This window comes from Symphalangus syndactylus, chromosome 20, assembly GCF_028878055.3.
Source record: "Symphalangus syndactylus isolate Jambi chromosome 20, NHGRI_mSymSyn1-v2.1_pri, whole genome shotgun sequence".
Classification (NCBI taxonomy): domain Eukaryota; kingdom Metazoa; phylum Chordata; class Mammalia; order Primates; family Hylobatidae; genus Symphalangus; species Symphalangus syndactylus.
The window spans coordinates 50,528,962-50,543,425 of NC_072442.2; the positions used below are offsets into that span (position 1 = coordinate 50,528,962).

The 14,464-nt window shown below is 43.0% G+C and overlaps 1 protein-coding gene across 2 annotated transcripts in view; it reads right to left on the reverse strand.

Annotated features, from left to right (window-relative positions):
- The window catches only part of GNA13 (G protein subunit alpha 13), a 47,159-nt gene extending 33,117 nt beyond the window's left edge, over positions 1-14,042 (reverse strand). The window contains exons 1-3 of one of the 2 annotated variants that reach the window (XM_055256960.2): positions 13,612-14,042; positions 13,513-13,536; positions 10,719-10,945 (exon numbers count right to left, since the gene is read on the reverse strand). In XM_055256960.2, coding sequence (XP_055112935.1) covers positions 10,719-10,945; positions 13,513-13,536; positions 13,612-13,795 — 435 coding nt within the window. In that variant the 5' untranslated portion in view covers positions 13,796-14,042. Of the gene's footprint in view, positions 1-10,718; positions 10,946-13,512 lie in introns of both variants that reach the window. The other variant, XM_055256959.2, reaches the window with a different exon arrangement.
- Positions 14,043-14,464: the final 422 nt, after the last annotated feature.

Consider the following 14,464-nt stretch of genomic DNA (forward strand, 5'->3'; position numbering starts at 1 on the left):
CAAAAAAAAGAACTAATGTAACAAGGAAAACCTCAAATCTCTGTTCAACATGTGGTCCTAGACACAACACACAGTCTAATAAGAAAACACAAGCAATATATTCTACATTATTCAGAATTTTTTATATTGGTAATCAGGTTTAGAGAGTAAATCAAATCAAAGTTTATAGTGCTTTATTTTTCTATGAAGCTACTTAGGTGCATAAAGCCCATTAGGAATATTAATAACTAATATTAATAATATGGTTAATACAAGTCAGGTACTGTGAGGCTTTACATGGGTTATCTCATGTCCTCGTCACAATAATAATAGTAGGTCCCTAATAATAGATCATCCTCATTTTGCAGTTGCAGAATTAGAAATTCAGAGAGGCCGAAGGACTTGCATGAGTTCACACAGTGAGTGGCAGCCAGAACAGGAACTCTGGCTGCTGCCTTACTCCACTTTATCCCACAGCATGGCACAAAACCAAATCCAATCTTAAGGCCATCACATGAAACCAAATGTAAAAATGTTTTGCAATATATAAAATCATTAAGTTTGAACATGTTTATTCTTTTTTTTTTTGAGACAAGGTCTTGCTCTGTCACCCAGGCTGGAGTGCAGTCGTGCAATCTCAGGTCACTGCAACTCTGCCTCCCAGGCTCAAGCAGTCCTCTTGTTTCAGACCCCCGAGTAGCTGGGACCACAGGTGTGCACCACCATGCTTGACTAATTTTTGTGTATTTTGTAGAGGCAAGGTTTTGGCATGTTGCCCAGGCTGGTCTCAAACTCCTGGACTCAAGCAATCTGCTCACCTCAGACTTCCAAAGTGCTGAGATTACAGGTGTGAGCCACTGTGCTTGGACTGAATGTGGTTTAATTTGTATGGAAGATAAAAGCTTTTAAAAAGTCACATATAGCACAACCAAGCACACAGATTTTACTATTTAGATTAAAAAACAAAAATATCTGTAGGTCAGGATTGATAAAAAATGAAAACAAGAACAACAACAAAAAAAACAAACAAAAATCAACAAAGAGTTCCGCTAAAATACTCTGGATCTACTGCAGAGTAGATGGAGATGAAAAAGTTCACCCACTGCATGGATTTAAAAATCCTTTCGAGGCTGGGCACAGTGGCTCATGCCTGAAATCCCAGCACTGTAGGAGGCCAAGATGGGAGAATCATTTGAGGCCAGGAGTTCAAGGCCACCCTGGTCAACATAGTGAGACCTCATTTCTGAAAATAACAAAAAAACTAGCCGGGTGTGGTAGTATGTACAGTAATCTCAACTACTCGGGAGATTGAGTTGGGAAGATTGCTTGAGCTGCGGAGGTCAAGGCTACATACAGTAAGCCATGACTGTGTCACCACATACCGACCGGCCTGGGGAACAGAGCAAGACCCTGTCTCAAAAAGTAAAAAAAGAAAAAACACTTCCAATTCATTTTGCCAAAGGAAGAGTGATTACATTTGGAAGATTAAGATAAATAGCTACCATCAATGCAACAGATCGGTACTTTGGCCAAGTGCACTAAAGTTCAGTTCTCAAAACTATTTTCTTGATCCGTATCAGCTCATTCTAATACCGTTCTGCTAATGTGGCTTTAACAAGTTCTTCTGAATAAAAGGCATCTTGTAAACAAGATAGGTTCACAATATAGACAAAGGTGAATAGTATACAGCTAGGAAAAAACTAAATACTTTCAAGCAGGGAAAAAAAGTCACTTCTAATTTCCAGAAATACACACTTAAAACAAAAATTAGGTCACTTTTAACTGGAACAAAAATTTGTGACAAGCCAGGCACGGTGGTGGCTCACGCCTGTAGTCCCAGCACTTTGGGAGGCCAAGGTGGGAGAATTAATCGAACCCAGGAATTCAAGACCAGCCTGGGCAACCGGCAAAACCCCATCTCTTAAAAAAAAGGAAAAAAAAACCAAAAAACTTTGTGACAAATTGCAATCTCGAGTGCTCCTAGGCAGTATGAAAACTGTGACATGATTATACGAGAAGCATTTCAAAGGAGTTCATAAAAAGTTAACAATAGGCCGGGCACGGTGGCTCACGCCTGTAATCCCAACACTTTGGGAGGCTAAGGCGGACAGATCACTTGAGGTCAGGAGTTCAACACCAGCCTGGCCAACATGGTAAAACCCTGTCTCTACTAAAAATACAAAAATTAGCCAGGCATGGTGGCCCATACATGTAATCCCAGCTACTCGGGAGGCTGAGGCAGGAGAATTGCTTGAGCCTGGGAGGTGGAGGTTTCAGTGAGCCAAGATCACACCACTGCACTCCAGCGTGGGCAACAAAGTGAGACTCCATCTCAAAAAAAAAAAAAAAAGAAAAAAAAAAGTGTTCTGGTGTCCCCTTCTCTAAAACAAAAGCAAGTCTGACCAATTACATACAAGACAGTCACTAATTTCCAAATGGCACTGTCCTAGAAAAATGTTGGCAATCTCTTTCAGCTAACTGGTTGCTATTAAACTTCTGTTTTTCAGAATACATTAAAAACTGTGTTCAGCCAGGCATGGTGGCTCACACCTGTAATCCCAGCACTTTGGGAGGCTAAGACGTGCACATTACCTGAGGTCAGGTGGTCGAGACCAGCCTGGCCAACATGATGAAACCCCATCTCTACTAAAAATACAAAAATTAGCTAGGTATGGTGGTGCACGCTTGTAGTCCCAATTACTTGGGAGGCTGGGTCAGGGCTTAAACCTGGGAAGTGGAAGATGCAATGAGCTAGGATCATGCCACTGCACTCCAGCCTGGGCAAGAGATCCAAGAGTCTGTCTCAAAAACAACAACAACAACAACAACAACAACAACAACAACAACAAAATGTGTCCACTGATGAAACATCAGTTGAGAATCACTATTACAGTTAGTTTTCAAGGAGGTAGATTCAAACTGAACCTTTACCAAGCTGAATAGTGATTAGGATAAAATCTACCATTCAAAGTTAGTAAATTTACTATTAAAGATTGCTTAAGATTACTCATATCGTTACTATAATAAAGAAAGAAGAAACAGTACAAGGATATTAGGAAAGTTCAGGATATAAAAATAACTATGTGACTATCAGCGTAACACCAAACATTCTTAAATAAAACCTTACATGCACTTAAAATAATGTGCTAAAACTTAACAGGGGAGTGTTAATTATTTGTATGTATGGGTGGTGTCAGAAGAAGTTGGGAATGAAAGACAAGAAGAATTCTCCATAGATGCCATGTTTGAGTGCTAGTAAAATGGTTTGGTGGCCAGAGCTGTAGACTAGGAGTCAGCAGATTGGGACTGCGGTGTCTATTCTATTATTATTTACTAGGTCTGTGAACTGAAGCATCTCAAGGAATCTTTCTGAGTCTCCATTTTTTAATCTGTGAAATGCAGATAACAGTATATCTTGTTTAGCTTTTCTGGGGACTTGACACTTCAGGATTGTTTCTCCTTTTTAAATATAGTACTATATGAATGTGATAGGGATTTGAAAAGTGCAAAGCAAATGTTGTTATAAAACATAAGGTATTAAACAATTATTATAATTATCAGTACTATGAATTAATTTTAGTTTTATTTATTTTTGAGACAGGATCTCACTCTGTCGGCCAGGCTGGAGTGCAACGGTGCTATCATAGCTCACTGCGACCTCAAACTCCTGGGCTCAAGCGATCTCCTTCTCTCAACCTCCCAAGTAGGGGGGACTACAGGCACGTGCCATTGTGCTTGGCTAATTTTTAAAATTATTTGTAGAGACAGGATCTTGCTATGCTGGCCAGGCCATTCTGGAATTCTTGGCCTCAAGCAATCCTCAGCCTGAATTAATTTTCTGAAGAAAGAAACTGGCACCTGTTTTGGGCTAATAGGACTGGATACCCCAACTTGGTTGGCTGCGCATATCTGTGAAAGATGAGCAGGGAACATTCAATCCAAGGAGTCCTTTGGCCATTATGCTTTTCTTTAAAGTAAGCTCACAAACCTTTTTCCTGGGTTAGGTCCACATTCTAGGTAAAGAGTTCTGAAACTAAAGTCTACTTTTCATAACAAAACTATTTACTTGTTCCATCTCTTAGTTGTTTAATAAACATTTTCAGAGAATCATAAATTATTGTGCCACTAGCTTTGTTTAGCAATAAAAGGTAATATAGAAAGCAGCACAGTATTTTCCAATTCCCCTTCAGCACCAAGAACCCAGACATCCTACAGCCAGTCAAGTTTTCACCCAAAAAAATGCAAACATGAAAATTTCAACATAATAGAATACATCATGTGATACCACCTACGTGTGCATGCACACACACCTCACAAAGTTGTATTAAAACTATAAGTGTAAACTTAAAGGAACTCACAGAAATTTAAAAAAAGAAACTAAAAAGAAAAAACTTTATTTTTAACATAAATAAACATAAAGCTCTGGGTTTACAAGATTTGGATAAAATGTAACCACTCTGACATCTGATCAATTTCATCAAAAGGAAATTAAACTCAACTTTAAAATCTCTACTATCTCTGGCTGGGTGAGGTGGCTCACTACTGTAATCCCAGCACTTTAAGAGGCTGAAGCAGGAGGATCACTTGAGCCCAGGAGTTCCAAGGTTACAGTGAACTATGATCACACCACTGCACTCCAGCCTGTGTAACAGAGTGAGACTCTGTCTCTAAAAAAGATTAATAAAGTAAGATAAAAACCTCTACTATTTCTAATGTTATATATAATCTTTATTTTATACGGGATGAAATATTTAACACTAAGCCTAGAATCAAAAGATACGCAATAGGTTTTTAGCAACTTCAAAGTCCTTGCTTGACTATACTTACAGAGAAAATGGACCAATCATTAAAAAGAAACATATTTTACAACTGAAAGTAGCAATTCTTTACTATTTAAAGCAAATCCAAATTTGCGTTAATTAATAAATAAATGACTCTGATTCTTTTTTTTTTTAAGAGGGAGGGGGCTGTCCTCACTATGTTGCCCACATTGGACTTGAACTCTTGAGCTCAAGCAATCCTCCTGTCTCCCCAGAAGCTGGGACTACAGGAGCTTCAAATGACTCTTGATTGTATTATACTTCAAATACACGCTGCAGTGCAAATAAATTTTTTAAAAAATTAGCTGAAACTGAAGTTTCTAGAATACTTAGTTGGACCTCCCCCTTTTTACAGGCCAATCATGGAGCTAAATGGTTACCTTGAGGGAGTAAATCTCTGTGTTAATGAACACACTATCTTACTGGCTTCAAGAAGAGTAACATCAAGCACAAAAAGAAAAGAATTAAGTCTAACTGAAGGTACCATGATTAGCAAAAAGTTTGGTTTCAGGAATTGCAAAGACAGACTGGCCATTACAGGAAGCTGTATTAATGCTGACAATGTTAAATTGTTTACAGAAAGTAGGAAGCTGTGGGATGTTCCTCTCACTGTCACACACACTGTCCTGTCCTACGTAACCAGTGTTGCTTATACTTCTCAATAAATGAATATAAATTAAACAAAAAAATTAGTTGGAAATGACTCCTAGCCATTTTGTTAGTTTTCATCCATATCTCCAATTGTATCATCCAGCCAACCCCTGACTCCCATCTCTTTATTCATCTGAGTTACCAAATTATCTAGCTATTGTCACATGAGAAGGTTTTCTAAAGACAGGGTAACTCAAAAGTGCAGTGGCAGGCTATACTGAATGTACAGCCAAAGGAGAGTATTTTAAATATTTAATTCAGTACTGAAAGAGGCCAGTTCTGACAATATATTATCCTCAATCTGTTATAATAACTACAAAGGTACCTGAAGTTACAACAAGAATGTGAATCTTATATTTTTCTTTTCCACAGTAAGCTGTTTAGCTGACCCATAATGGAACTAACCAAAAAAGGAAATGTTTGCCTTTGGGAACTTAGAAAGAAAAACATTCATGTTTACACCCAAAGTTATTACTAACAAATGAGTAGACTGCTAAAAACCTAAGCTGTTATCAACACCCTATCCCTTGTCCCGAAAATTGATTAAAGGGCAGTTGTTCATCTTAGGCAAAATGTTAAGTCATGTAGAGTCTTAAAATCTGTCAGTTTTTAATTTGCATTAATAAGTTTAATAATCAAATCATTAGCTGAAACGAAAAGGTTAATTTTTAGTTACTTTATCTGCTAACCTCTATTTCTTCTGATGTTTACCTTTCCTATCCAAAATTAAAAAATATGTTGCTAAACATAACAAAAACGCATTTTAACCCCCGCAAATAAAAATTATAATTACACAAGAACTTTCCATTTCCTAGAAAATTAGGAAACTATTATAGAAATAATCCGTATTTCCCAGAAGGAACTTAATGTAGAATTAAATTATATATTTTTAAATTTTTATTTTATCGAGACAGGGTCTCACTCTGACGTTCAAGCTGGAGTGCAGTGGCATGATCTCCACTCACTGCAACCTCCACCTCCTGAGTTCAAGCGATTCTTGTGCCTCAGTCTCCTGAGTAGCTAGGACTACAGGTACATGCCACCATGCCTGGCTAATTTTTGTTTTTGTTTTTGGTAGAGATGGGGTTTCACCAGGTCAGCCAGGCTGGTTTCCAACTCCTGACCTCAAGTGATCTGCCTGCCTCAGCCTCCCAAAGAGCTGGGATTACAGATATTTTATTTTTTTAGAAGATCTTTGTAATTAAGAATATCTGAAAAATGAGGAAATAAAAGTGTCAGGCACTATGCTAGTGGGAGAGAAAAAGACAAACTAGGCATACCAAAGGACTTCTATATGACTGATAGCCACACATGAAAGCTGTAACTCCAACACACATAATGGGTACCGTGAGGAGTGACAGAAGTAAGCATGCTAGGGAAAGCAAAGGACACAGAGATCTCTATTCTAGCCAGGAAGACTGGAGATGCTTCAAATAGAGACATAGCCCCTAAGGCACTGTTCTTGGGGAAAGGGAGGGGGAATGGAGCAAATCCATCCAAATCACCTATGGCTATTTGCTAAAAACACAGATCACTGGGTCCCATCCCAGAATCCAGAATCAGATCCTCAGGTATGAAGTCTGAGCATCTACTTGTTTGTTTTAACAAGCATTCCAGTCCATGGGGTCCATGGGCCACATTTAGTGTGATTATCACTGCATTAAGTGAAGGGTAAGACCTAGTAACAGATAGAGTAAAGAATAATTCTGGCAGACGGACTACGCATGACGAGAGCTATAGAAGCAAAAAATTAGGGTATATGGGAATCAAGAGATTACAGAGCATGTCCAGTGGCCTAATGAAATATATTGCTGGAATCACAGGTAAGCTAGCTAGAGTCTTGACTCCCACAAAGAATCTGAATTCTGTTCTGAAGACAATGGCGAGCCACCAAAGCTTTCTGAGCAAACCAATGCTGTGTTTGAACAAGACTACCTTGGAGTCCAAGCAAGAGGTAGCAGGACAAGAAACAGAGGAAAGGAGGGAATGAATGCAAGAGACGTTACACAGGTAGAAAAATCAGAACTTGGGGAGCTGCTGCATGTAGATGAGTAGATGGAATTGATGATGACTTTGAGGAGAATTTTAAGTAAGCCAAGTGCCTTCTCAGTGCCTGACACTATGCCAAGCACCACAGCACATCCAAGAGTTAAACAGTCATTAAGTCAACATAATAATGGAGCATCTATATGTGTCAGGTGCTATTAACAATGCTGAAGCCACACACAGTGGCTCATGCCTGTAACCCCAACATTTTGGGAAGCCAAGGCAGGAGGACTGCTTGAGGCCAGGAGTCCAAGACTAGCACTGGCAACATAGCAAGACCCCATCTCTACAAAAATTTTTTTAAAAAATTAGCTGGGTGTGATGGCACACACCTGTAGTCCTAGCTACTTGGGAGACTGAAGCTGGAGAATCACTTGAGCCCAGGAGTCGAGTCTACAGTGAGCTATGATCACAATAGTGCACTCCAGCCTGGACAACAGTGAGACCTTGTCTCTTAAAAAACAAAAACAAAGAAACAAAAAACAATGCTGAGGGTAGACTCAGGAGAAAAGAATCTCTGTCCTCCAGAAGTTTAAAATAGGTCTTGCTCTGCTCCTCTTTTCTTGTCTCTACTTTTCATCATGGAAAAAAGTATTTCTGGAACTTAATCTCTCCTCATCTTTGAGGACTTCTCTGCTCCTTAAGGATCAACTGGCTCAAGTCAACAACAAGCAGGTCCTCATCCTGAGTGGTTTTACCTATTCGTTCTTAATCACAAAGATATACTTAGGGATGCTTTCTCAACGATGAGGACATGACAGTCCTGATGTGAGACAGTTAGACGTAAGCTTCCAAATTAAAAAACTGTCCATGAAACCCAACTTTAATTAAATGGACTTAGGGCAAACACGGAACTTCCCCACAGAGAACTTTCAGGTATGCAGTTCTTCATTTATTCATTTAATCCATATGCACTGTATGCTTATTACAGATGAATGTTTCTTCTCTGACCTGGAAGGATGAATAGAGCCTGAGAAAACTGAATTCAAAGTGTGTCGTTTGTTGACAAAATGAACTAAGAAGAAAGGAGAATAAGCAGCACTTAAAAAACAGGAGGTAGATGGCCAGGCGCAGTGGCTCATGCCTGTAATCCCAGCACTTTGGGAGGGCGAGGCAGATGGATCACCTGAGGTCAGGAGTTAGAGACCAGCTTGACCAACATGGAGAAACACTGTCTCTACTAAAAATACAAAATTAGCCAGGTGTGGTGGCGCATGCCTGTAATCTCAGCTACTCGGGAGGCTGAGGCAGGAGAATCCCCTGAACCTGGGAGGCGGAGGTGAGCCAAGATCGCGCCATTGCACTCCAGCCTGGGTAACCAGAGCAACTCTCTCAAAAAAACACAAAAAAACAAAAAACAGGAGGTAGAGTGATGGGCGATGGAAAAGGGTATATGGAAGAACTCATGCAAGCAAGTCTACAAAAATAAAGTAATAAACATTGATCAAAGGACAGAACTAACCAGAAATCTGGGAATTGGATGGAGGTCATTTGTCAAGTTAAATTCATCATTTTCAACATGCAATACTGGCAGCTACTCAATTTTAACAATAATGTGAGACAGTCCCTGCCTTTCAGAAATAAACACATTACTTGAAAAGACAAGATACAAACATGATAGAAGAGTACTATACAAGACAGTAAATAATCAAATGCTAGTTGAATGACAGATATAAAAGCCATAATTCAGATACAGTCAAAATTAAGATGTCGGTTGTATAAAAAGCTATCATGAACACTTTCCTAGAACTTTTAAAAGGCAAGACTGCTTCTAAGTATAAATAATAACAGCAAGGACTGCTGGTTGTACATCACTTTGCAGCCACACCCATTAATGTGGATTAATGTTGGTGACATCGTCAAACAACTTCCTGAGCAGCTTATTTATTTTTTGGAGATGGAGTTCTGCTTCTGTTGCCCAGGCTGGAGTGCAGTAGCATGAACTTGGCTTACCGCAACCTCCGCTTCCTGGGTTCAAGCGAGTCTCCTGCCTCAGCCTCCTGAGTAGCCGGGATTACAGGTGCCTGCCACCACACCTGGCTAATTTTTGTATTTTTAGAAGAGACGGTGTTTCACCATCTTGGCCAGGCTGGTCTCGAACTTCCAACATCAGGTGATCCACCTGCCTCAGACTCCCAAAGTGCTGGGATTACAGGCATGAGCCACCGTGCCCAGCCAGCAGTTTTACTTTCAACTGTCACATTTTAATCATATTAGAGTAAAACACTTCAGATCTGAACTATCTCCAAATTACACACAGTCTAGATTTCTGTCACTGCTGGAATCTTTCTGGTCTTTGGCAAATAAAACCCAATCACAGCATTCACAGTTAAATTACAAAACACTTGATTAAAAATCTGTTTCAACTGTATTCTGTATTTTTAACCTGGATTGGATACTTTTATTCCAAACCTGTCTTCAATGCTGTGTAACAGCTACAGAGTATTTTACGGGTAGTCTTGTTTAAGAAAAAAGGGGAGAAATGCCTGGCGCAATGCCAGCAATTTGGGAGGTCAAAGTAGGCAGATCACCTGAGGTCAGGATTTCGAGGTCAGCCTGGCCAACATGGCGAAACTGCCTCTACTAAAAAGACAAAAATTTAGCCAGGTGTGGTGGCACACGCCTATAGACCCAGCTACGCAGGAGGCTGAGGCATGAGAGTTGCTTGAACCCTGGAGGCAAAGGTTGCAGTGGGCCAAGATCACACCACTGCACTCCAGCCTGGGCAACAGAGACTCCGTCTCAAAATAAACCCCCAAAAACAAAAAAACAAATTTCTGAAACTACAATTTTGGATAGATACATTATATTATGGAAGTCAGTGAAAAAAGTGTGCTAAAATCAGATACAGGTTGAGTATCCCTTATCCGAATGCCTGGGACCAGAAATGTTTTGGATTTTGAATTTTTTCAGATTTCTGAAATATCCGCATACACACGAGACATGCTGGGAATGGGATTCAAGTCTAAACTAGAAATTCATTTATGTTTCATATATATCTTGAGACATGTAGCCTAAAGGTAATTTTATACACTATTTTTACACATAGTCATTACAGACTAGGACACATTAGGTCTGTGCCTTAGCCTTTCAGTCTGTTCCTCCATCTCAAATACTTTTAGATTTGGGAACATTTCGAATTTTCGCATTAGGGATGTGCAACCTGTATTACTAAACATCATTAAAATGAAACCACATGCTTTAAAAGAGCAAATCTCTTACCAGTTGAAATTCTCGACGCCGGTCATAGGCATTCTGTATGCCGTTGTCTGCCCACAATGCTCTTATAGCAGGAAGATATTGTAAGAAAACCCTTGTTTCCACCATTCCTTGGGCTGCCATGGGGGCCCGGGTATCAAACGACATCATCTTATCTCCATGTTGTTGGTTTGAGTTATCTCCCCAGGGAATATGAAGCTTCTCTCGAGCATCAACCAGCACCCTCATACCTTTGTTTAAAAAGAAGAAAAAAAATGTATGGAGAGGAGTCATTACATATTATCATAAGTTTTTATTCCAGTATTATTTCCTTATACTTCTGAATTAACCTAGACAAACCTTCTTCAAAAATGAAGACCAACATCAAAAACAAATGTAACTTCTCAGAGGTTAAAAAAAATGACAGTTGCTCACCGTCTTAAAGTTAGAGCCTTGAAAAGCAAATACTATTAGTACAATTCCTCTTTCTGAAGGATTTTTAACATGTTCCAATTTATAAAATAACTTCTAGGGTAGAAGGTAGTCAAAAAAGAACCTAACTCAAGAAAGAAAAAGAACTTATGCTGCACAGACCAATGTCCAAGCTCAGAAGAAAACAGACACAACCAAGGTTTTATGAGCCTAAAAGATGTTCATTTATGAAACACTAAGAACCAACTATTATAGCTCCATGTTCTGTTTGTTCCTTCGACACTCTAACCCAACACTGAGTCTTCTAGGAACATATTCAAAATTTAAAAACTTCTTCCAGCCCAAGTTTCAATCCAGTTTAAGTCACAGGATGGCCTTCAATTTCCCTAAAAGGGAGGAAGATCAACTGCAAAATAATACAAAATCGGACTCCAGCTCACACAGGTTAGCTGAAACTCATTTTTCCTATCACTGACCTATTACTTTTATTACGTTTGATCAATCTGAACAGTCACTTGGCTATTAGGAAGTCATTTGTTTGAATAACTGAAAAACTGGCGTTTTTTTTTTTGTTTGTTTGTTTAATAGAGACGAGGTCTGGCTATGTGGCCCAGCTGATCTGGAACTCCTGGACTCAAGCCATCCTCCCACTTTGGCCTCCCAAAGTGCTGGGATTGCAGGAGTGAGCCACCACGCCCAGCCTGAAAAACTGTTCTACTGTCAAATTTCATGTCAACTTGAAAAAACTAGATTCCTGATGACTTACATCATCTCATAATCAATGCTCAATGTAGACCACATTTACAACTCAGTGTCCATTAAGAACGAGGTGTTTACCAGGCTCACAATCAGTTAACATGTTGATGCTATTCATTAACATAATTCCTTAAGTTCAGCTGCATCAGGTTACAAAGGTACCTTCAATTAAGGACTGTCAAGGCAGAGTCTGCAGCCTTGAAAGAGACCTTAATTAGTTTTGAGCTAAACATTACAGCAGGATAAATACAACTGTTCTTTATAGTTTAACTGCAGAGGTACTAGGGCTAGAGCTGGCTGTGGTCTAGTGACTCTCTCTAGTTCATTACTCCACAATGCCTGGCTCTTCAGGCAGTTTTCCTTTACCCAGACGCTGGAAGGTCGGGGGGCGGTTGAGGCGGGTGACATGCAGAAGTCCCTTATGTACTTCCTGAACAAAAATCCCACTTAAAAAGACCTGCAATCTGTAGCAAACTCCTAAACTGCTCCCCAGATAAAATCCAGATGCACCTGAGTTACCAGGCTCTGCACCTAAATTTTGCCAAAATGCCTCTTCTATAGAACATACTTGACACCCAGAAACATGAGGGTTAATTATCTTTCAAATAACAAAATAAAAACCATCTTTTCGATTTCTTTGAATGCCCAGAAATAAACAACTTGTTTATTTTTCACCTCAGAACAAAGTTTAATTTTAAAACTACTGTCAATGAAGAGCAGAGCCAATTATCTAACTCAACACTCATTCACTGTCTCCATCTGTACAGGATCCACAGGACTTTTAGGCCAGTCTTCTTACTACTACATTTCATCTAAATAGAAGTAGTGGTACTCCCTTCCCGCCAGCCCCCAGTTACTTAGCGAAAAGGAGAGTGGAACGTGTTGCACAGAAATTACACGTAAACATCCTACCCGACCGTGACACTGGGGCGAAAAGGCACAGATGATACTTTTTCAGACTAACTGTATGGGTCCACTCTCTCCTGATTCCAGTAGTCAACCTGACACTCTCTCAAGTTTCATATTCTTGCCCAAAAGGAGGCCGTCACCCTACGCCCTTGACAAGAAGTCTCGGGCAAAAAGTTCCCTTATTGCGACGGTTCCAGAACTCGCTTGCTTAGGAGACGGCCGAGGAAGCAGGGAGTTGGGAGCGCATGCGACCCCATGTGACTCGGGTCACCCAGCCAGGGTAGCGAGGTTCGACCCACATCGCCCGAGCAGGGGATGGGGGTGAAGGGGCTAGGGCTGCTGTTGGTCTTCCTGCCTCATCAGCAGCGGCGAGGACAGGAGAGGTCTCCCCACACCCCGAGTCAGCACCCAGCTCGCCCCACTTCCCTCTCGCAGGGGGAGAGACCAGGACGCGGTGGGGGGTGGGGGAATGGCCGTGACGCCCACCGGGGAGACAAGGGGGAGAGCAGGGCGACCCCGAGCATCCCCTCGCCTGGGGGGACGAGGACACCCCGGGCGGGCAGGGCCGGTTCCCGGGGCGCGCCCCCTTCCCGCCAGCCCGCCCGCCGGGCCCGTTCCTCCGCCAGCGACAGAGCGGACGAGGGCGGTGCCCGGCCCCGCGCCCGCCGCCGCCCCAGCCCCCCGGCCCTTAACACCCCGACCCCCACTCCCGGCCCGGCACCTTTGATCACGTTGCTGTAGATGGTAGGGCGGAACTCCTCACGCGCGCGCTGGTCGAAGTCCTGCCCGTGGATGATCCGCATCTGCTTCAGGAAGGTAGACTTGCCGCTCTCGCCCGCGCCCAGCAGCAGGATCTTTACCAGCCGCTTCACATAGGTCTTTTCCCGAGACAGGCATTTGTCGATCTCCTTGGACTTGCGTTGCTGCTCGGCCTCGCCGCTCGTCAGCAGGCAGCCGGGAAAGCACACGGACAGCACGGACCGCGACGGCAGGAAGTCCGCCATCTTGCCGCCGCCGCCGCCGCCTCGGCGGGCCCCTCCGGCTCCCTCCACCTCCTTCTCCCGCGGCGGGCGGCTCCGGCACCGCGGCTCGAGGGCGGGGAGCGCGGCGGCGGCCCGAGCGCGCCCAGGGAGGGAGGGAACCAGCGAACTGACTCGCAGGGCGGGCCTGGCAGGGCGGGCCAGGAGAGCGGGGGAGGGAGAGAGGGAGGGAAGGAGGGCTGGCCCGGCCCGGGAGGGGCGGTGGCCCCGGAGCGTGCGCGCTCCCGCTGCCTCCCGGAGGCGCGCGCGCACGCCGCGGCCGCTTCCCCGCCTCCCGCCCTGCGCGGTGAGTCACGAGCTCGGTGTGTCGCTCGGGTTCCCGCGCCCGCAGCCGCGGCCGGGCGCGCGCGGGGAGGGCTGAGGAACCGCGGTCACGTGGGCCGGGCTGGGGAGTCCGACTTTCTGTTTCCCTTTCATGGCCTGAGCCCACTTGTGGATAGAAGGGCTCCTTCCCCGAGGCCTGGAGGCCGGAGACCAGGTTCCGGACGCGGTTCTTTGGGCTCCCACTTAGCCGCCCTTTCTCCCGCGTTGCGCGCCCGCTGCCCGCTGTCACCGCCCACCCGACCCATTTCGAGGCCACGGACTCGAAAGTTATTCGAACAGGACAGCCGGCGTGAGCCTGGCAGGCCTTTG